General features: G+C 40.2%; 1 protein-coding gene across 1 annotated transcript; it reads right to left on the bottom strand.

The window, feature by feature from the left end:
* Positions 1 to 18,620: 18,620 nt before the first annotated feature.
* On the bottom strand, positions 18,621 to 23,837 carry LOC134635774 (polyadenylate-binding protein 1A). Its single transcript, XM_063485313.1, has 16 exons — positions 23,556 to 23,837; positions 23,015 to 23,241; positions 22,620 to 22,813; positions 22,345 to 22,460; positions 21,823 to 21,962; positions 21,630 to 21,724; positions 21,367 to 21,504; positions 21,060 to 21,155; positions 20,689 to 20,961; positions 20,477 to 20,567; positions 20,243 to 20,365; positions 19,979 to 20,121; positions 19,539 to 19,623; positions 19,316 to 19,446; positions 19,084 to 19,174; positions 18,621 to 18,997 (listed from the first exon to the last, which is right to left on the bottom strand). Exons 2-15 carry the CDS (start codon positions 23,205 to 23,207, stop codon positions 19,085 to 19,087), a joined length of 1,908 nt encoding a protein of 635 aa, XP_063341383.1. The 5' UTR covers positions 23,208 to 23,241; positions 23,556 to 23,837; the 3' UTR covers positions 18,621 to 18,997; position 19,084.
* Positions 23,838 to 24,215: the final 378 nt, after the last annotated feature.

Raw genomic sequence — 24,215 nt, 5'->3', positions numbered from 1 at the left:
CTTAAGAATTTGGCATGTTTAGAAGGTGTGAGTGAAACACAGCCAAAAGAGAGGGTGACTGAGAGACATTATGTAAAGAGATGCTAAGGCAAAAGAAGCTGCAACCAAATGAGCTTTTTGGGAGTTGGGATTAGGTTTTGATATAACGTGCACTTGCTTGATGTTGCCTTGATAAATGTACAAAAGAGTAAAAGAAAGAAGCTGTATGGTTTCTAGTTGTTGAATAACAGATGTAAGTGAAAGCACGTTTCCTCATTTGTAATGCTACACACAGCTGTAATCAACTGTAATTATGCAAGCAGTTTCCTTTTTCAAAAGCCAACAATATAAGCCCTCTGTTCAACTGTTCAAAAGAGGCTCTCCATTAAACTGTGCATTCGTACAGCTTGTGGAGAAATAAATGTCCTGATTCATAATTAACATCTTAAATTGCTAGAAAAAAGTGTCTATTTTGAGAGATTTATTCAGAGAGAAGCTGGAAAAATGTTCAAGGAGAGAAAATGCATGTCATGTGTTTTGAGTAGTAGGGCCAAACTTCATCAAAACTGTAAGACAAGCGAGAAAAGGGCAACCATTATAAATTGCATAGGTGCAATTTTTTACCTGATAGATTTGTATCGCAATTTAAAACAGCAGAACACCAGTTATCCATACTGATTCTGCGTGTGTTATGCCATGTGTTTCTGGGAGTGTTGATGACAAAGATAGAGAAAGGATGTCTGTTATTTTCAGAGAGTGTTGCTACGGAGCTACAATTTGCTTGCTGTGTGTCGATCCCTGAATGTGTATTTGTTCATCTGTGTCTTTGGTTACACCTTGGCAATGAACTATGCAGAGGAATGGAAACACATGCAGAGTATTGCCAGGGGATATACACACACCCCTAAAACTACCCACACACAGTAGTTGTGTAGTAAGAATTTAAACAGTAAAGAGGCCTGCTAAGTATGTTTTCTCACCCATTGTATCCATGTGCATACTTCATAAGAGCTGAAACTATAGTACACAAATCTCTACCACCATTACTACACCCCAACATCAAAAGCAGCACTCAGTACTACGCACAACAGCTGCACAGCTGCAACCAACCCACTGGCACTACCAGCACCAACATCTTGCTGCTCTCAAACATAAGCCGTTCATTCTCCCCACAATTTCATTCTTTTTATCTTCTCCCTGTTTCACAAGTCTGACTCCTCTAGCTGTGAGTTAGGACAGAAAACAGGAAATCTTGATGTGGCAGGCAGGACTGGCTGTGTATTTTTTTTTAAGAGGAAGTGTAGGGCTGCAGTGACACATCAGAAATAAATGGGACTGGATGAAGATTTGTTTCATTCCTCTCAACTTGGTATGACAAACATATATATGTTATGCTAAGTATATTGCTTCACTTCATGCTGGAGATTAAGTAAAACTTTCCGGTGTTTCAACTAATGTATAAAAAGCCCAGTAGCCAATGAGGTAAAAGATGACCTCCCACCAGAATTTATTTAAAGACAAAAGGGATAACTGTAAATTAGCCTACTGTTCCTGTGTTTACACCTGAAAGAGCATGAAAATCTTAAAGAGTTTAGAAAGTTATTACAGAACCAGACAAATGTTAGGAATTAGAACCATTTTACCTCTTTAGCTGATATCCAAACATTTCTGTCTATTAATAAAATGTAGGCTAAACCATTCAGTGCTTTTAAATATGGTTTCAATTTATTTACAAAGTTAAATCATATTTGCTGTCACATATGTGCACATAACATTCTTTTCACACTGGGGCACAGATCAACTTCACCACGTCTCATATCAAGATTTGCTATTCTGTCACACATATGGAATTAGCATTATAGCAACACAGTTCTACTGTAGCAGCTCTTAGCTTAAACATCAGCTGGCTGCAACCCTGCTTTCTACCATTGTAAGACCGATGAAAGACTGTTAAAACAGTTACATATGCAGTGACTCTAAAATATGTTGCAAACAACAAACTCCCATACTACTACTGCTACATGTAGGTGCACTGTATTGTGAGCAGAAATGAAAGCAGAAAGAAATGAGGGTACAGTGTGAAGTGCACTGGATGACAAAGGCTAATAACTTTCATTCACCCATGAAAAGGAAAATGTAGGGCAGGTGCTTTATCCTGACCTTGGTGTCTGTCACAAAGGTACCACCGCATCTAAATCAGCCAAGGAGTGAATGACTGGGCTTATCGCTGCTGAGCAGATAGCTGTGTGTGCATGTGTGTGATGAGAGGACTGATGATGTAGCTAGACTTGCCCAGCAGTCTCATCTCAAGACCCTGGGTAAGACACTCACAAAATCAAACACCTATTTCAGCTTCTTGGCCCCAAACTGTGGTCAGCAGTTAAAGCGTTTCTCTGTGTGTCAGTTTACCGTATTTTCCGCACTATAAGGCGCACCGGATTATAAGGCGCACTGTTGAAGACTGGGTCTGTTTTCATACATAAGGCGCACCGTATTATAAGGCGCATTAAGACAAACAAAACAGTCAGATAACTCGACCTTTATTAAGCTCATTCACAGTAACTCTTAACACTGTTAAGCTGTAACACATTAAATATTGAAAAATACACTTACTTTTTCCAGTACATTCAACTTCCACAATTCCATCAAATTCTTCACCTTCCGTGTCTGAGTTACGGTAAACAGCTGCGCAATTTCGGCATCATGCATGCCCGGATCCCTCTCACGCTGGATTAAAAAGCGTTTAAAGTACATTCAGCAAACTAAAACAATCAGATGAGTTAAACTTTAACCAACTCATTCACAGTAACTATTAACATTGTTAAGCTGTAAAACATCAAATATTGAACAATACCACTTACGTTTTCAGTTCATTCAACTTCCACAAATCCATCAAACTCTTCACCTTCAGTGTCTGAGTTAAACAGCTGGGCAATTTCGGCATCAAGCATGCCCGGATCCCTCTCATCATTATCTGAATCAGTCTCGTTGCTGTTACTTAGCTGTTCAGTGATTATTCCAGCCTTCGTGAAAGCTCAGACGACACTTGAGACTGATACCTTAGCCCAAGCATCCACGATCCATTGGCAGATAGTGGCGTAACTCGCTCGGCGTTGCCTCCCTGTCTTGGTGAATGTGTGTTCGCCTTCTGTCATCCAATGCTCCCACGCAGCTCGTAATTTAACTTTGAACAACCTGTTGACACCAATATCTAGTGGTTGGAGTTCTTTGGTTAATCCACCCGGAATGACGGCAAGCTCCGAATTAGTATGCTTCACTTGGGTTTTGACAGCCTCGGTGAGATGGGCGCGCATGGAGTCGTTGATCAAAAGAGAAGGAGATTTGTGGAAAAAGCCATCCGGTCTCTTGACATAAACTTCCCTCAGCCACTCGCTCATCTTCTCCTCGTCCATCCATCCCTTTGAGTTAGCCTTGACGATGACACCGGCTGGAAACTTTTCTTTTGGCAAAGTCTTCCTCTTGAAAATGACCATGGGTGGTAGTTTCTGGCCATTAGCTTGGCAGCCCAGAACTACAGTGAAGGATGACTTCTCGTTCCCTGTGGTGCATATAGATACCGTACTGGTCCCTGTTTTCTCGACAGTACAGTTCACGGGGATGTCAAAGGTGAGGGGGACCTCGTCCATGTTAGTGATGTGTTCTGGCCGGATCTTCTTTTCAGTGATCTTATTCTGGCAGTAGGTGCGGAAAATGGCCAACTTTTCTTTGTAATCGTTTGGCAGTTGCTGTGAGACAGTAGTTCTTGTGCGGATTGAGAGATTATGCCTTTTCATAAAACTGAAGCACCAAGAAGGTCCCCCTCGAAAGTCGTTAATCTGCATGTCACGTGCTACCGCTGTTGCCTTGAGTTGAATAGAGACTGTAGAGACACTTCTACCTGCTGTTCTCTGTTCAATAACCCACTGTTCAATTTTGTCCTCTAACTGCGGCCATCGTGCCTTGTTCCCTCGGAAACTCCTTTTGGTCATCTTTACTTGTTTTAGGTCATCTTCTTGCTTCCTCCACTTGCGCACCATGGACTCATTAATGCCGAATTGTCTCGCAGCTGTTCTATTTCCATTTTCTACTGCATAACTGATTGCTGGGAGGTTAAAATCCGCTTCTTAAGCCTGTCTCTTCGCGGGTGCCATTTTGAAGTCGTTATACACTAGGGCTGCCACGATTAGTCGACTAGTCAAGATTACGTCGACTATCAAAATCGTCGACGACCAATTTAATAGTCGATGCGTCGTTTGAAGCTTTGTAAGATCCCAAAAGACGCAGGAATAAGTAGTAGTAGTAGTAGATTTAAGAGTGTAATAACGGACTGAAACAGAAGATGGCAGCACTGCATGGTAAATGGACTGATTCTTATATAGCGCTTTTCTACTCTCCCGGAGTACTCAAAGCGCTCTATACAACATGCCTCATTCACCCATTCACACCCACTCATACAAGCACTGCTAAACTCAAGTGCAAACTAAACTACATTCACACACATTCATACTCCGATGAACGCATCGGAGGGCAACTTGGGGTTAGTATCTTGCCCAAGGATATTTGGCATGCAGACTGGGGAAGCCAAGGATCGAACCACCAACCTTCCGATCAGTAGCTGATCTGCTCTACCACCTGAGCCACAGCCACCCCCACAGCATGAAGAAGGATGCCAGCTGCCGTTAAACCCCGAAGAAGAAGAAGAAGCTGTGTCCCAGAATTCATAGCGCGGCCCTCAGTTTCCAACAATGGCGGCCGCTAGTTAGTTTTAATATTACTCTTATTCTTTCTGGGTCACAAAATAAACGTTTAACATATTTTCAGGCGAGAATGTAGCTGTGTAAACCTCAAATATCTGCTCAGTTTATCAAGACACCACATATTTTCAAAAGCGTTCCGACGTTTTCGGAGACGTCTGTTACCCACCAACTCGATAGCTAGCCGGGGTTCAAGGCTCACTAGAGCCGGTGAGAAGTTTATTTAAAGTTAATTAAACTTCACCGAAACAATCTGCAAATTTCATTAAAATTTAATAAGCTATCATCTTGTCTTTATTTTTAGTTAGCACATACCTTAAACACTTAAAGCTGTAAGCTAATGATAGTTATAGAAGAGCAGATGCATGCTGGTGCAATAAGCTGTACGTTGTATATCCAATGGATGCATGATCTGATTAGTCGACTAATCGCAAAAATAATCGGTGACTAGTCGACTATCAAAATAATCGTTTGTGGCAGCCCTATTATACACACACAACACGGTAATGTTGTGTTGAAGCACAGTACGTATTACTCCGCGAGGCTCCGCGAGGCTCGGTAACCGTAATGCTCCAAAAAGTGGCACTAAAAAAATTTTTTGACAGATTTTTGAGCATCGTGTACCACATAAATTTGGTTCGAGGTAAGCACAAACCAAAATTCATACATAAGACGCACTAGATTATAAGGCGCACTGTCGATTTTTGTGAAGATTTAAGGATTTTACGCGCGCCTTATAGTGTGGTAAATACAGTAAATACATTAACACAGTCCACACTACCAATGAATCTAATCACCCAAAAAGAGAGCCATTTTGTTTTTTAATTTATGTGCAAACTAAATTTATATGCACTTTCATTTCAGCGTATTTTTAGTCTGAGGGGTTTTTTTTTTGTTTGTTTGTTTTTTTATTAACAAGCTGGCTTCTCTCCACCCCAGAGAAACAAACAGAAAGTAAAAATAAAGCAAAAGCCTATTTATTATAATTTCATCTATGAATTTCAGATAATATCAGAAAAAATAGCTGATTATTTTCCACCATTTCCTCTCTCACGTGGTCCGTTTCGAAAGTATTTGCAATACTGAAAATACTCTGTGTGGTTTAGGTGAGGGAGTTGCCTGATAGAGCATGGAGGACGAAGCACATATGACACCCACTCACCAGCAGTGAACACACAGAATACTGGCTGTGCTGTTCACACATCAGTGGAATTCAGCATCACACCGACTTCTGCAGCGAGCTGGCTCAGTAATGACTTGGACCATTTGCATTCTCATAGGCTCAGAACAGACATCTATTCTCTATCAGTTCAAGCTCACCAACTTCTCAATTTGCTGTTATCTGTCCTCTGTTCTCAGATTGTTGTTGATGTGTGTTTGGTTGTTGGTCTTTAATCTCTATTTTATGTTTCATGGTGTGTGTGTGTGAGTGTGTGTGTTCCATCCATACAATGAAACACACCCGTGTGTGGGATGTTTTTCTGCGAAATCCAGGAGAAATGGAGGAAAGAACTGATGCAGAAAAATATGGAGTAATCCTTAGTCCAGGCCTTTTCTATTATAGATAGGTATGGGAATCAAGAACTTGTAGAGAACCGGTTCCCAGTAGTTCAGTTCCTTGGAATTGTTAGTCTGCTTGCCAATCCGCTTATCGATTTCACTTGCACTACAATCACCTGATTTCAGTTTGTGTGCTGGAAGAAAATAGTGGTGCAGTCTACAGTGTGGACTTTTTGGACAATACTTTTATCTATATTAAGGATGGGATGGTTGAGATATGTGCAATGGTAAAGTGCAAAATGCATCCAGGACAGAAACAACTGCATTATGCTGCTAACAGAACTTGAGCTCTTTGCAAGGCTCTACACAGACAGCATGCTAACACTAAGCTAGTTAAGAACCCAGAGTGATTTTTAAACCTAAGTGTATGCTGAACTCAGCCACGCAGCCAGACCCTGAACACAAGAAACAAAAACCAGGGAGCCTCCCACCTTGTTTGTTGACAGCAGTTCAAATTGGGAAAATCTAACCTTGCTACACAAGGAGATTACTTCTGATTGGATCACTTCCTCCCACCTCACTACACAACTTAATTCTGATTGGATCTAGTCATCTTGTTTTCGCAGGTAATTGATGAAAACTAATAGGCAAAAAAATTAAAACTGATTCTTACATCTTCACAAGCTCATTGTATACCTTTTGTCAATTTTCCTCAGTTCTTAGTTTTCACCACAGGTTCTGCAGCCTTGATCCTTTCTCAGACTTCAGTAAAACAGATTTATAAAATATATTTAAACACATTTGTAATAAAGGTTATTCACACCCCATGAAATGCAGAAAAAAAGATATGGAGAGAATCTAGTCTTAAGCTCATCACAAATGCATTTTATGTGATCTATAAATAAAAACCTAACTTGCAAACAAAATATCTTCCACAAACAAATGCTAAACAAAGTGGACACCTGAGCCTTTACATGTTGGGTGTCCTGAATCTGGACGTGGCCAGCAAGGGAAGCTCTGACTGTAAAACCAAGACATTGCATATTTGCATTTATGTACTGTGATCACAAGATAAGCACACTCAGACATATGCAGGGTTAGGGTATAGGGTTAGGGTTAGGGTTAAACTCAGGACCAAAATCTACAAAACTATTATTAAGATTATTAAAACTAGAAGCTCATCAAGAAAGTGTTGAAGTTACAGTGCAAAGGGCCATTGTCACCATAGACCTTTGTAGAACAAATTTTGTTTTTTCAGCAACAACAAGAGTTGCCTCCTGTTGGTACTTCTGCACTGGTTCCACTTTAAAGACTCAGAAGCATTCAGACAACATTCACAAAGACAAATTATCTTGTTGACACTAACATAGTGAATGAACAGTTGCATAAACCGAGCTGGTTTCTGCTTATAACATTAGTTGCTACAATCATTATCATTTAGTTTGTTAAAATTTAACTTTATTGTTACACCAGTTAGTAACAAAACACAGTAAGAGGCAATGTGAGTTAACTAGAAAAATCTTTTAGCTAATGTAATGTCGACATCCCTGATTAAGTACATTAAAAAAAAAGAAAAAGAAAAAAAGTGACAGCACATAGAAAGATGAGGGCTGGTGGATGTACCACAGATTTCTCTGGTGACTGAGTTTATTTGGCATTCCAGAGTGAGAGAGAGAGAGAGAGACCAGATCCAGTACTGACCTCAACTGACCTGTTGCAGCCTGGGAGAGTACGCCTCACACTAAATACATGCTGAGAACCATGGGTACAATAAACTCAACAACAGCACAGATTTCCTGTGGCAGTAATTCATGTTTTCCCATATACTTAAAATCTCTTACATGTATGTGCAAAAATATCCTGATACAGTCACCCAAAAGGCATTAACAAGAATCTATTACATATCTAGGCACTGTTTAATGTACCTACAAAGTTCACTAAAAACTGTGTTAAAGTTCCTTTCATGCTTGAGAGATTTAACCATCTCCAGACATGACTTTGATGACAGTTCCATGTAATCATCATTATTTCACAGACATACCGTCTCATCGTGTACCATATGATTTAAGAATTTCCAAATTGTTTGCACATACTTCAATGACTAAACTCCACATATTTAAGATTTATAAGACGGGTGCGGCATTTGCTTATATTTGTAACCTCTAACCTATGCCATAAAAGAGTGACATTGAATTCTTGATATGAAAAGAACAAACATCACAAGATACATACACAACTAAACAATGACAAAATATTTGAAAGGTCCCAATGTGTTTTCTTTTTTCCTCCTGCGATGTTGACATTTTGGTTAAACATAAGCTCAGTCAGAATGAGTGAAAGGAAAATTATGAAGGGCAAATCTCTTCATGTTCAAGCATTGAGGCCATGGAGGTTAAAGCACCTTCTTTTGATGCAACAGAAAGGACAGTGCACTGCAGAAGAATGCTAATCTTTCCACATCTGGGATTCTCTACCAAGTAAAAAACTTTACCTGTTGAAGTTAACTAGTGAGATGTTTTGTTTTTTTTTTATAACTGACAAGCAGGGTGTGAAGGACTAATATGAGAGGGCAAGGAAAACCACACACAAAAAGTATGTGGACTCACTGATTGGCACACGGTATACTGAGAATTGTAGATAAACAAAGAGACAGAAATATACATAACAGACAAGTGAAGACAGAAGATTTAAAGATGAATGGATGAACAGGTATATTGAGAGATAGCTATGTCAACTAGCAGTGATGACAGGAAAGAAACGGACATCACACAGCTGAGCCAGTGTAGTCAGTCAGTCTCACTGCAGCTGCATTCCTGGCCTGCCGGTCTCATGTGTAATGTTGCCTCTATGCACATTCCTGGGCTTCTATGGGCTTGGGGACAGTCAATGCAGAACTAAGAGTTCCACTGCATCATGAACAGACACCGAGCAACATCCTGGCAGACAAGCTGAACCACTACTGAGTGATGTGGGATGAAAGTCAAACAGAGTTCCACCCTTTACGCCACAGTGTGGAGCAAGCTGAAGTCTGGAGGTGTGTGTATTAAGCTGGTAGATTTAAATTTACTAATGTGAACAGAGAAGACATTTAAAACATGCCAGCATGATTATTTGACTATCTTCCTATGTAGCAGAAAATTATATGCAAGATTGTATGTAATATACGCCACCTAAAAAGACGAAGGAAAAAGAAGACTTATGAGGTGTACAACATCAAAAACTCAATGGATTGTGTTCAGATTGTGACTAAGCAATACAAAGAATTAAAACAGTGCAAAGAACAATCACAACAGCAGTGTGAACAGGGAAGGCATTGTTTAATGTACAAAGAGAGGCTAGCAGGCAGACAGGGAGAAGAAAGGGAAAAGTTTCCAACCCCAACAAAGCCAGTACAGTCTCCAGCTGCCTGCCTATTCCCCCCACCCCCACCCCCCAAACCTCTCAGACTTCCCTCAAAAGGAGGGGAGCAGGATGAGGTAAGCATCCTGGCATTTCTGCTCAGCTGAGAGAGCTAACAGCTCAGGAAGAGGGTGTGAAATGGAGAGAAATTAATGAGTAAATTGCAAGTATGCAACACAAAAGAATCCAAAATTATAGTGGAAGTAGGGAAATAGTTCTATTATACTGTGCAGGGTGAAAATAATAATTTAAAATCCATGCCAGAGAGGTGCAAGAAAAACCTCTGATATTAGTGACTCCTTTAAAACCAAGTAAATCTGTCTTTCACAGCAGTGCAAGAGGTGGCCTACATGTTAATTGTGACTGCACTGCATGCATGTTTAGATCAAAAAGGAATATGTAGAGCATCTAAATATGAGTCCGACTTCAATAACCTCCTTCACTACATTTTCATTTATCATGAATAGCAATCAGCCACTCATAGTTAGCAAACACAAATGTCTACAGCAGGCCTGCTGAGTAATAGATTACTCAATATGTTAAAGTAATGTGCCAGAGGAACGAGTAGCAGCACTACTCAAAATATAGATATTGCAGTATTTACTGTCCCCCAAAATTATCCGTTTCCGTAGCTTTGCCATAACAAAGGATTATGGGTATGTAACCATTGCACTCATGCTTACATGCACTCCAAAACATTGACGGGTCACTGCCTGATAGCAATGATGCTAGGTGTAGGCAGAAAGCTAATTGTCTGAACAGGAAAGAGAAAGAAAATGGAGTTCATTACAAAGAGAAGGAAGGTAAAAAAAAAAAAAAAAAATTTAAATTAAAAATCAAACTAAAGAAGCAAAAAAGATTAGTCCACAACATAGCATGTTTCACATTTCTTTTTTTTTGACGCTGTCATATGGTGACAGAAAAGTGCTACTACAAGAGCATAGTGGTTTGCAAGTGTTGTGAAGAATCTACCAAACCATGCAGGGCACTTTAAGTAGATGGTGTGGTAGAGAATCCCTGCATTTTGTGCGTGATGAGGTGTAGCATGTGACTGGACAGTATTTTATGGGATTAACAAGAACCGATTATGACTGCAATGCTCACCAAGTGGTTACCAGTCTTTCATGCTATTATTGCAGTTAATGTCCATCTATAAGGCCTGTTATTGGAAAGTGAAACACATTTTAAAATACCGGCTGTTATGGATGAATCTGCTGCTGGTTGTTCAAGTATTAATGTTAGCAAAAACATTTATTTAAAGAAAGAAAAAGGTTATATTTAAGTCCTAAACAGTCCTGCAATACGGACCGAAGCAATGTTCCAAAAACAAATGTTATTCTCAACCATATAGTGCCTAAAATTGCACGGATATACTCCTTCAAATCGACCATTCAATGTTTTTTTTCACAAATGACTATAATGTCACAGTCTGTCTCTTGAATTCCTACATCAAGCAAGAATTCATGAGACAAAATAAAACAATTTAAATTAAAAAGTTGCTCTTTTGTACTCATATAAAAAAAAAAAGTAAAAGCAGTGACTATAAAAACGACTCACCAAGAACAGTCACAGGTATCACAACAGGTTTATTTAACCTTATTTTCTTTGGTGTGTGGGGAGACGTTGACATGCGGAGTTTAAAACAGTCTTCATTTTGCAGAGGATGACTTTTCAGCTGGTGGAATAAATTCTTAGCAATAGTGTTACGCCATGTTTTGCAAATGACCGCATTTTATTCGACACCCTCCTTGTGAAATCCAAATGACAGCAAGTCTCATTTCCTTGCTCGTCTGAAACTCCGGCCGTCGCCATTTTTTCCCCCCTATCTGGTAGTATATAAACACACATGCTCAATGCATTGGGCCAGGTAGAAATTTTTCCGGTTGGGAGGGGGAAATTAATGACACATCGCGGCGTGTGGGAGGAAACAAAACTCACAGTAAATTAAATGCATTCGGCTTAATATTTCCATGGCAATTTATTCTCGATGATTACGATAAAGCCATTTTAACCATCGCAAATGGAAAAACTCCAGATACATCGAGTATATTCAATATATCGCCCAAGACTACTTCAAAGCATTAAAAAAAATGTATGCAGGATCAGATCAGTTGCATAGATATAGGTCGTAATAGAAGCCCTCTAATGCACTGACCAAACCAGACTATCACCTAACCTTGCAGCTGTGTTTACCATTGAGCGGTGGTGGGGGGGTTGTGGGGGTCACGGGGTCCTGACATACACACACAAAAAATAAAGGTCCAGATCATCATGCTGGGCTAATGACCTTTCTTTGGAAGAACACACAGGTCTAGGCAACATGCCGCCAAGTTCATGGTGGCCTCTCACACCCAAACACTGATGACTCCAGGGAGGAGACTCTAGTGCTCATTAAACACAATAAAAGTATTAACCACAAAATGATCTCATCTGGAGGACTTTCCAGTAGAAAGCTTTACCAATGAGTGACAAAGAAAAGACAATAATTTTCTATGTATATTATGAAATTATATTAAATTTTCATTTAACTATATAAGTAATTTGTGATTCTCTAAATGCACCACTCAAATGTCTGATTAAAAATTAATGTAACAAAAACAGAAAAGATAGAAGAGGCAGAAATATAAATATATATTTATATTTCTTTATATATGAAATATAACATAAAATGATGTAACCAAAGGAGTAAACAAGCATAAATCAATGAATGAAAATCATTGATGAAAAATTGCAAATTATATCAAAGAAGCATCCCACATAAGATGGATAATGCAAAACGTGGGCTAAATGATTAACACAACACACACAAACCAGAACCACAAGGGCATCCAATTTAAAGGACCTAGTTCTTGATACAAGCTCTACTTTTCACAGTTTGATTATCTTTGGAGTCATTTATCTGGCAGGTATGCCAACAATATGATACCAACAGTAGGCGACAGTAAGCAGTGAAGCTGTCATAAAACAAAAATGATTCACCTCTCAACAGAGCAACTTCCACTATCAATAATGTGATCAGAGCTATCCTAGACCAAGAAGTACTTATGAAATTTGAAGATGTACTTTTTTTTTTGGAACACTTTGAAACATCTGTTACAATTCTTTTTGTTTTAATTTAGAGATATTATCCAACTCTCAAGGTGTACATGTTCAACTTTATCTCTAATTCTTCTGATTTGACTACTGTGTTTCCCCCATAGTTTGTTTGCTTTGTGTAATGCTATGAGTGGGTGAGCTCCTAGCATCTGAACAACTGTCATCAACTTCAAGTTGCAGATTTTTCAGTTTGACTTTGAGAATTCTTGGTTTAACATCTTTCCATCTTCAAGTTTAGACAGTTTAGCCAATTGGCAGAAAGATTTTATTACACTTAAATTTACACAGTAACAAGTTTTGTAATTACCACTGTTTGTTTTTTCCCCTCAAACACAGAGCTGAACAGATGAAATGGGGAACAGAAGAGTAAAGAAAAAAATGACCTTTTTTTCATTTTGTACTAAATCAATGAAGCTGTTCCAAACGTGAATATATTTCAAAGCACACATAGGTGTCATAAAACATAACAAAATAATGCTGTGGAGTGAAATATGTTTTGGATGGCTCCTATGTGTTTCTCTCAATAATCCCTCATAATTTTTGTGTAGTGTCACCAGTCCAAATCAGCAGTGACTGAGCAAGTGCAATGCATTAAGCAAATTATGTTATGTTAACTATCAAAACGGATAACAGTTGGGGGAAGTGGGACATTACATTTTTAGTACATACAATGAATACATTTACTACAACATCATAGCTCACAGTGGCATATTAAGTAAATTGGAATAGCAAATTAAGAAATGCTTAGGATTAGGGAAAGTAAATGAGCCAAAAATGTTTTTATTTTACTTGTATAGGTGAGAGCCCAACATACCAACTTATAAGATTTAGTTTGATGCTACCAAGGTTTACCTAACGACAGGTATTTTCTCTTTCTGCTACTACTATTGAAAAGTGCTTTAATCGCTTACTAATTCACAGCCTCCGTAAAGTAGTATGTTTAGCTGTCAGTGCCTAAGAGCCGATTGTCGTACATATACACTGCACCATTTCATATTTATGTTTACCTGGAGTGACTAAAAACGAACGAACTTCTGAAGAGACTCTCGAATACTAAAGCCAATACAAAATCTAAAGCCTTCTACAATCGTTGAGAACCATTAAGCACCTAAAAATTTATCTCTGACACAGATCTGTGGTTTACATTTTAGTAAACTCTCTCTGTGACGGACAAAACCTGAGAAAACTCTGAAACCACGATTTTTATCTTCGTACTTGACGTCGATTAAAGGAAGTCCAACGCCTTTAATGGGCTAAACAGAAAGTATTGCAATCGTATAGTTCTTGGTAGCTATTTTGAGTAAACAAAAAACAAAAACGCAGTGATAATACCACGAGTCGGTGTAACGTACTAAACTTCTCAATGACATCAGATTCACAGCTCGGTTAGCTGCATTATGCACTGTGTTTAAGGACAGTTTACGTTATTCTTACAATTATCACCATGTCTTACACGTGTCCAAACGTAAAGCAGGGCACGTGATGTTAACAAAACAAAGCTAAGGGCCACAAGAAATTTTCCATAGCTTGTCTAGCTGACGGTTACCAGAAAGCAAGTCAGCTAACTAAGTACCAAACACAGCGAGCGGTAGCAATTGGCTACCAGTTAGCCAGGTTAGCTAGAAACGATGAGAACGTACCGTCTGTTGCTAGTGACACTTGTTCCGGAGACAGCAGGAAAGAAGAAACGCTCTCTTTTTCAGAAGACGTTTCAGTTCTTTAATCCCTGGTCTCACTGCAGTGCCGTCAGTTACTTGCCAACTTATTTTTCCTCTGTCTTCGGTCCCACCTATCCTTTCCGTTTCGAACGACAACAGCTCCTACAGAGCTCGCTCTGTTGTTCACAGTTCTCGTTCTGGCTCGGAAATTCAAATCATATCGCGAGATTTTGAGGAAAGCGGGTCAACAGGACCAGAAAATCTTATATACAGTTATTGGACAACTCAACATGACCGCATAGGACTAATTGGTTTCTATTACCATGGCTTACTTACTTAATGTTTAACATGGAAATTGGCCACTACTACTCTTTAATTATTATTATTATTATTATTATTATTATTATTATACCAGAACAGGCCGTAAACAGACAAACCTAATCCATGCAAGACAGGATTACACTGTACACCATACGTGTACACACAAGACGAAGTGACAAGTGAGTGGATAAAAATTTTACACTTCTGATTATTAAATGAACTTTCACCCTCAACACCATATTAAAACAAACCAAAAAGGAAAAAAATGTCTATATTTGAAGCTAGGATTCCTTATAGACAAGCCTAATTAATAGGGCAGTTTGCCAAAAAGTCTGAATAAGACTGAAAATCATGTGGCAGCTGGAATCTAGGGTAAGCTGGAGGCTTTTAAATCAATAGATGCAGGTCAGTGTAAGCACAAAGTCCCTGTTCATGCTGTACATTGTATAGCTGCCTACATAGGACTAATCAGGCTACACAAGAACTTCATCCATATACCCCAAAAGAAAACCACAACCATAGTTAACACAAAGATCCCTCTGAGAACTGAAGGCACATATAGCACCGATGGTGATTTACATGTATCTCTCAGTGAGGATGAAAGGTATTTAATGAAAATCCTTCCTCTGTGAACCATAAACTGATATGAACACACACCATAAGCAGCAAAGCTGGATAATCCTATGAAATCCCAGTGGAACATTGTTTTGGGTCACCCATGTACTGGATTGGGTTTTGAAATATGTCCCACAGCTTAAAGCAAGGACTGAATCAGGCAAGTGTGAGGGGAGATGCTGAAAGAACCTAGAGCATCTATAAAGCCAGAAGCTGGGGTTATGTATAAAAGATATTTTAGTCCACTAGAGCAATCAGGCAGTAATCACTATGGTCCTGATGAAAACACAGATTCTAGGTAAAAAGGAATGTGTGATGAGGTGAGATTAAAGCACTCTGTTCCAACATTTTAGGAAAAATAAGCATTTGACTCACAACTACATCCAAAAGTGCACAAAAATGGAACATTGGCTTGATAAAATGTTTTGTAGACATTCGAAGAAACAGGAACTCTTTTCTGACTGCTGCCTCATCTTCATATAAACAAAATCATACAAAAAACCCTCTGCTGTGGTTGGAAAGTGTCAATGAGTAAGCCAGAAGATGGGAAGAAAGAGCATATATACAGGTCCTTCTCAAAAAATTAGCATATTGTGATAAAGTTCATTATTTCCTGTAATGTACTGATAAACATTAGACTTTCATATATTTTAGATTCATTACACACAACTGAAGTAGTTCAAGCCTTTCATTGTTTTAATATTGATGATTTTGGCATACATAACTCATGAAAACCCAAAATTCCTATCTCAAGAAATTAGCATATTTCATCCGACCAATAAAAGAAAAGTGTTTTTAATACAAAAAAAGTCAACCTTCAAATAATTATGTTCAGTTATGCACTCAATACTTGGTCGGGAATCCTTTTGCAGAAATGACTGCTTCAATGCGGCGTGGCATGGAGGCAATCAACCTGTGGCACTGCTGAGGTGTTATGGAGGCCCAGGATGCTTCGATAGCGGACTTAAGCTCATCCAGAGTGTTGGGTCTTGCGTCTCTCAACTTTCTCTTCACAATATCCCACAGATTCTCTATGGGGTTCAGGTCAGGAGAGTTGGCAGGCCAATTGAGCACAGTAATACCATGGTCAGTAAACCATTTACCAGTGGTTTTGGCACTGTGAGCAGGTGCCAGGTCGTGCTGAAAAATGAAATCTTCATCTCCATAAAGCTTTTCAGCAGATGGAAGCATGAAGTGCTCCAAAATCTCCTGATAGCTAGCTGCATTGACCCTGCCCTTGATAAAACACAGTGGACCAACACCGGCAGCTGACATGGCACCCCAGACCATCACTGACTGTGGGTACTTGACACTGGACTTCAGGCATTTTGGCATTTCCCTCTCCCCAGTCTTCCTCCAGACTCTGGCACCTTGACTTCCGAATGACATGCAAAAGTTGCTTTCATCCGAAAAAAGTACTTTGGACCACTGAGCAACAGTCCAGTGCTGCTTCTCTGTAGCCCAGGTCAGGCGCTTCTGCCGCTGTTTCTGGTTCAAAAGTGGCTTGACCTGGGGAATGCAGCACCTGTAGCCCATTTCCTGCACACGCCTGTACACGGTGGCTCTGGATGTTTCTACTCCCGACTCAGTCCACTTCTTCCGCAGGTCCCCCAAGGTCTGGAATCGGTTCTTCTCCACAGTCTTCCTCAGGGTCCGGTCACCTCTTCTCGTTGTGCAGCGTTTTCTGCCACACTTTTTCCTTCCCACAGACTTCCCACTGAGGTGCCTTGATACAGCACTCTGGGAACAGCCTATTCGTTCAGAAATTCCTTTCTGTGTCTTACACCCTTGCTTGAGGGTGTCAATGATGGCCTTCTGGACAGCAGTCAGGTCGGCAGTCTTACCCATGATTGCGGTTTTGAGTAATGAACCAGGCTGGGAGTTTTTAAAAGCCTCAGGAATCTTTTGCAGGTGTTTAGAGTTAATTCGTTGATTCAGATGGTTAGGTTAATAGCTCGTTTAGAGAACCTTTTCATGATATGCTAATTTTTTGAGACAGGAATTTTGGGTTTTCATGAGTTATGCATGCCAAAATCATCAATATTAAAACAAGGAAAGGCTTGAACTACTTCAGTTTTGTGTAATGAATCTAAAATATATGAAAGTCTAATGTTTATCAGTACATTACAGGAAATAATGAACTTTATCACAATATGCTAATTTTTTGAGAAGGACCTGTACTACTATTAATAATTTTAACGGTTCACTAATTTGTAGTGTAGGAACATAAACACAGATTGTGAGGCAATAAGAACTGTAGAAACTTCAAGACAGGATACAATAAACAGATGACAACAGCACACATACCCACTCAGGGGTTCAGCACTCTTCTTCATCAGAATACCTATGGTGTCCCTGAAAGGTCAAATGCACTGCATTTAAAGGAAACACCACTAAATAGAAAAAACGCTCCAAGAGGACAGAAAACACTACAAAGGTTGGATAAAAATACAAAAATGCTGTAAGAGTGCTGTAAAAATGACAAGCCAAAAGTGAACGGCTAATAGCAAACATGTACTAGAGTATAATATAAATCATGTGATTACAGCACACATTGCTGTGCACTTTTTCCTCTTTCACAAGAGTGTTCTCCGCTTCAGTGCAATGCTTCCCGTTTTGGTTCAGTCACATTGACGTCCCCCCCCAAACACACTTGTTTTGTGTTTTTGCAGCGTTTTTCCATTTGCTGATGTTTCATTAAGATGACCTTTCAAGGGCAACGTAAAATACACAGCAATTGGCTTCCACACATTACCAAAAAAAAAAAAAAAAAAAAAAAAAAGTACAACTGTTTGCTTTAAACTCATATCCAACTTTTCTTTGCAAACTCCTTTGACTATCCAACTCTATTGTTAAGAGCTGATGAGAAGCTTCTTCAAGTCTGCCCCACTATCAACCTTCAATGTTAATTTCGTATTTTTTAAATCAGTATTATCAGAATCTTAAAAGTGAAAGATTTTTTTATTCCAGGAAAAAGTTTCTATGGAACAAAACAGGATCCAATCACTCTGGATACTAATCAATTCAGCACATTGTTTGTCCTTTTATTTAATAGTCAATTTTTCCACATGTAGTCCAGCAGGCCATTTTTTTTAAGCTAAACAAGCATGAGATCAAATGTATGATGGACATAGTTCACAGAAAAGTGTGTAATCTGAAAACTGCTGCCTGAGAGCATCACCTGGTGGAGGAAAGCTGGCTCTGCTTTAAAATAGAACCAACACATTAAATCAACTCTTGACAGCAAATAATTATGTATGACCTGTAGCTGCTGACAACTGCAGTAATTCACTAAACAGAGAGCCCAAATTATTTATTGAGTTTATTACAGCCAGTAGTTTACGATACAAATCACCTTTCAAGATGCCCAGCTGCCACCTTCCTAAAGTGGGTGGATATTCTGAGCACTGACACAGTAAAATGACATAAAACAGAGGAATGCATTCAAATTTAATCATCTCAATTTTCTCTATTTTGCTATTTTTTTTCAACAAATTTTTGTTTATGATCAAGGTCTAGTCAAACCATCCCTAGACCTGGCAGAGTCAATCGTTTTCTTTTTTTTTTTTTAAGAAATAATTTATCATTTTGCGATGTTTTCAGAGTTTTAGGTTTTTCAATGTTTAAGTTTTTTTTTCTTTTTCCATCGGTGAAGCAGGTTTCAAAATGCTCGATCTGCAAGAGAGAAAATCTTCTCTTCAGTACGATTTGCACACCAACAATTTATGAATGAACCTAAAATGTCTCTCCTGAGAACACACCTTAGACGCTGGGACCACCAGCAGGGGTGGAGGACTTCTGAGCAGCCTCCTTGGCCTGGTGGGCCTGGAGCACAGCAACAGCCTCATCCACCTGCAAAAGCATTACATTTATGAAACCAATGTATATGTTGCACTTTCCATTAAACATCAGTTATGAGGTGCATAGGTCATCTGTAGCAATTTAATCCTTTACGAGATACCACATTTATTAGAAAATACTTGTTTTTCTAACCTTTGAGCGCAACGACTCAGGTGACTCAAGCATGTGAAGCAGCTCTGAGTTGTCAATCTCCAGCAGCATACCGGTGATCTTGCCAGCCAGGCTGGGGTGCATGTTCTGGATCAGAGGGAACAGACGCTCACCTAAAGGAAGAAGAAGTCAACAATTAAATACTGAGTATAACGTGCCATGAGCATTTATATTTATTTCCTTATAATCTGAGAGAATTATTTACCCAGCATCTGCTTCTGTTCCTGAGGTGGGGCTGCAGCCAGCATGGAGGCAGTTAGGGGCTCCTGTCCTTGGACATGGACTGCCGGCTGAAGGAGGAGGAGGAGGGGGGGGGGGGGGGGGGGGGGGGTGGTGTTAATGACTACACAACCACACTTTTACCTCTTGAAGCAGACCCTGAATTACAATGACCCATATAGTCATGAATAATGAATACTTGTATTACTTTTTGCTTATTAAGCAGCACATAACTGTGCCAGGTTCTAAAGTCTGAACCCCACTTGGGGAGAGGGGAAAATAAAATTAATATTTAAAAAAAAAAAAAAAAAATCAGTACGACTGCATTTAATATGGAATATATCCTGAAGGTGTACATTTAGAAAATTTGCAGTAATTATATTTATGAATTACATCCACTGAAATCAAAGTCAGTGGCACTCTTACCTGCTGCATGGTGACCTGTGGCTGGGAGGCCATGTGCTGCTGAGGGTTGCGCACACCAGCAGCATATTTGTACTGGGGCATGGCACGCACTGGGGCTGCGGCGGCTGAAGCATTGGCAGGGCGCTGGTTGAGCGCCTGTGTGGCTGCAATGACAACAGCAAGAGGAGCCTGAGCAAAACTGCATCAACTCATCATCGGCTCATCAGATGCATTTAGGAGACTAAATGCATCTGATTCTTGTCAAGTCAAAGATAAAATACTTACGCATACGCTGAGAAGCCATCATGCGTGGGACCTGGGTGTTGGTGGTGGCGGTTGCACGGATGGTGTTTAAGGCCTGAGGCCTGGGTGCTGTTGGGCGCATAGCATTGGGCATGTTCTGGAAGTCTAAAAGAAGGAAAGGTTGGGGGGGGGGGGGGGGGGGGGGCAAACAGTCATTAGACTTTAGCTCTTTTCAAGCAAAGGCTGCATACGTATAATCTACATGTAATCACTTACGCTGAGGACGCACTCCTTGAGTGGCCCAACGGGGGCTGGGGCGCAGCTGGGCCAGCTGGTTGGCAGAGTAGTATGCAGCACGGTTCTGAGCCTGAGAAGAATCAAGCCATGTCATTAGTTACTGCTACTCCAAAAAACAGCACACTGGTACAGTTTACCAAAACAGAGTTTTATGTCATGGAAAAGTACTAAATAGGGTGTTGTTGACACACCTGTGGGATAGCCGCCATGAAATATCCTGAGGGTGGAGCAGGCTGGTATGGGTTAAGGACAGGGTTGGGCACAGCTCGGACAGTGGCCATCCTTTGCATGTACTGGTTGGTTAGATGAGCCTGACGCTCCTCTTTCCGCTGGGCAAGGGCCACATACAGTGGCTTTGTAGCCACAATACGCCCATTCATCTCTGTTACAGCTTTAGTGGCCTCTTCTGGAGAAGAGAAGCACACAAAGCCAAAGCCTTTGCTCCGTCCACCCTCCATCATCACCTAGGGAAACAAAAAAAAAAAAAAGAAGGGGTTAGCATTTTGTCTAATTATTGCCTTGTTAATTTCAAGATCACAAATAAACCCCTCAAAGCTTTTACCTTAGCACTTGTTATGGTGCCAAATGGGGAGAATTCTTTGCGCAGACGCTCGTCATCAAGGCCATCATCCAGGTTCTTCACATACAGATTGACACCCTGGTACATGGAAAATCACAATGAAATTGAACAAATGAACTGTTGGACGGTAGTTCAGCATTCCAGCTACTGTCCTTCAGGTTATGCTCCAACATCACAGCAATGAAATTAAATACTGCACCAATCAGACGCAAGATAGCTTTTCTTAAATTGTTCTTGTGACACAATGTGGTGCATGAAAGTGCTCTAACCAAGAAATGGGCCAACAAACCTGATATCTGGTCATGCGATCCTGTTTCATCTGCTCAAATTTGCGTTTGAGCTCATTCTGCCGCTCCCCTTTCTTCTGTGCACGGCCCACATAGACTTGCCTGCCATTCAGTTCTTTACCGTTCATTTCATCTACAGCCTACAACAAAACAAAAGTCATGATTAGGTGTGGATTCAAAGAAAAAACTACAGCAAGTGCCTTTTTCAAAGCCTCTGGAGATACCAAAAGTCCCCCGCCCCCCAAGAAAGAAGAAAGCTGTTAACCTTCTGGGCATCTTCATGCCTCTCGAAGCTGACAAAGCCAAATCCCTTGGATTTGCCACTTTCATCAGTCATAACCCGGATACTGAGGGCAGGCCCTACAAAACACAAGAGTTAATCAACACATAACACAGCAAATCACACTAACAACATTTGTGATTATTAAAAGTGTGTCTCTGAAATCTTGCCATCTTACCATATTTGCTAAACAACTCCTTCAGCTTCTCATCATCCATGTCCTCGCCAAAGTTCTTGATATAAACGTTAGTAAACTCTCTGGCTCGTGCTCCAAGCTCAGCTTCCCTCTCTTTACGCGATTTGAAGCGTCCAACAAATCTGTTAGTAACGTGACATCCAAAATTTATTTTCTAACTTCATCAAAATATATTCTGATAAAGTTTAAATCAAATACAATGGGGTGAAAGTCCTCCTGTGTTGGTAAAATGAGCGTCAGACATTGAAGGGAGCATTTTGGAAAACTACATACAGCTTAGGTAATAAGGAGTGATAACTCTAGAGCTACTGCGATAAGTGAACTTCACTGCTTCAAACCAAAATGTAATAAATCCTATCAGCTCAGTTCCCTCACATGATTTATAACTAAGCTCTATAACAACAGAAAGTACATTAGGCAAAACAGGAGAACAAGATGCAGTCACACACAAACTTTGATCACACTCCTTCGAACACAGACTTGTACAACAGTAGGCACACTTACACTTTTCTGTCATTGAGCAACATGCCGTTCATTTTCTCAATGGCCCGTTCAGCAGCTTCATGGGTCTCAAAGTGCACAAAGCCGTAACCCTTTGAGCCATTTTCATCACAAACCACCTTGGAGAAGGAAGATTTTAGGAGGTCAAAACCATTCACAAACAACATGCATTCCACACAATTGAAACTCTGCCAGCTTTAAACGGTCCAATCATTAGTCATGCCAATTAGTTGATTTCATATACAAAACACAGGAGAAATGGCACCACAGGGTGATACCTTGCAGGACAGGATGTTTCCAAATGCAGAGAAGGTATCATACAGGGCCTTGTTATCGATGGATTTGTCCAGATTCTTGATGAAGATGTTTCCCACCCCACTCTTCCTCAGTGAGGGGTCACGCTGAGACCACATGATACGGAGAGGCCTGCCTTTTATTACATCAAAGTTCATGGTGTCCAAAGCTCTTTCGGCTAAAACAAATAAACAAATATGTTGCACGTACTTCCATTTTCTTCGTGATTTCATTATTCTAGTAATATGGCATGTTGATAATTTAATAAAGCACATGTTTAAAATAAAAGATAAAACGAGGTAGCGCGGTACATGTTCAAAATGGAGTCTGTCAGTACCACATTTCCTTACATGCTCCACATAGATCGCGGTAAACTTACCGTCAGCTGGCTGTTGGAAGTTCACATAGGCATAGCCTAGGGAGCGACGGGTGATCATGTCTCTGCATACTCTAATGGAGAGGATGGGTCCAGCCGGGCTGAATTTCTCGTATAGCATGGCTTCGGTAACGTCTGGGTGCAGGTCTCCCACATACAGGGAGGCCATCGGGTAGCTAGGCGCGCTGGGATTCATGGCTGGCGAAGCGTGTTCTCAGGCTACGTCTCAACTGCAAGTTCGATATTTTGAGGACAATCGTCAACCAAAATCAGCCTTTTAAGATTGGAGAGATTATTTCTCTCCGTCTCTACACCAATGCAGACAGTTATCGCTTAACCGTTAACAACGTGGGCTAGTTAGCGTGATTAGCAAAATGTCGGAGCGTGGCCTAACCGATGTGACTGGCCCAAATTGAAATTTCAACTTTCTCAATCACTTACAGCACTCAAATTTCGGTAGCTTGCAAAACAAATGTTATAATTAACACGTATGCCTGAAAGGACAACTGACTTAAACGTAAAAAACAAGTAGTTAACAATATACCTGGCTAATGTTAATCGCCCACGCTTTCAACAATGAGGCTAGCAGTTTAGCTTGCTAACGTTCTTCTCGTTCCGTCTTTCTTTCTTATCCGTTGGCAGCGTCTTCTTCGCGTTGCTTGGGTTGGCAAATCAAATCCTGCTTCACCGATTTTTGTTTTTCTTATAAAAATATGTCTGCGTGTGCTCTCTAGCTTTTGGTTTGTTTCATAATAAAATGTGTGCCGAGACTAGCCCCAGAGCACACCCTACGCAGACGGATTACAGGATTGAAAGAAAGGTCGGCGGAGGTTGTTTCCCTGTTCCACTCGAAACCACGGCGCGTTTGCTACCAATGCTTGACGTCACATATCTCGCGATATTTGAACTCTATATTTAATTTACAATTAAAAATCTGACGTATAATCTGTCTCATAAACTTTTAAGATTTACTGTTTTCTACACCTTACGAGGGTTATATGTTCAGTTATGTCTCCAACATTGTATTCTAATTGGCGTGTATTCAAGAATTTCTTGTGATTATTCGCCTATAAAAGCGAGGGGAAAAGGAACTACAAGGGCATACTTGTATGTTATTGCTTTACTCCACAGTCACGCTACAAGTGAACAAATCGTTACACGCGGTGGTAGTATTGTTGTTCCCACGAAGATCGGCAATATACAG

This window comes from Pelmatolapia mariae, linkage group LG10_11 (assembly GCF_036321145.2).
Source record: "Pelmatolapia mariae isolate MD_Pm_ZW linkage group LG10_11, Pm_UMD_F_2, whole genome shotgun sequence".
NCBI lineage: Eukaryota > Metazoa > Chordata > Actinopteri > Cichliformes > Cichlidae > Pelmatolapia > Pelmatolapia mariae.
The sequence above is the reverse complement of the archived record's forward strand: the minus strand, read 5'-3'. Positions and strand labels throughout refer to the sequence as shown.

Excerpts from the sequence above, each read along its gene's own strand:
- LOC134635774 (XM_063485313.1), bottom strand. The coding sequence starts at position 23,207 with ATGAATCCCAGCGCGCCTAGCTACCCGATGGCCTCCCTGTATGTGGGA. Across the intron at positions 22,461-22,619 it reads GAAACATCCTGTCCTGCAAG|GTGGTTTGTGATGAAAATGG; the intron begins GTATCACCCTGT and ends TCCTTCTCCAAG. Across the intron at positions 21,963-22,344 it reads TTGCTCAATGACAGAAAAGT|ATTTGTTGGACGCTTCAAAT; the intron begins GTAAGTGTGCCT and ends CGTTACTAACAG.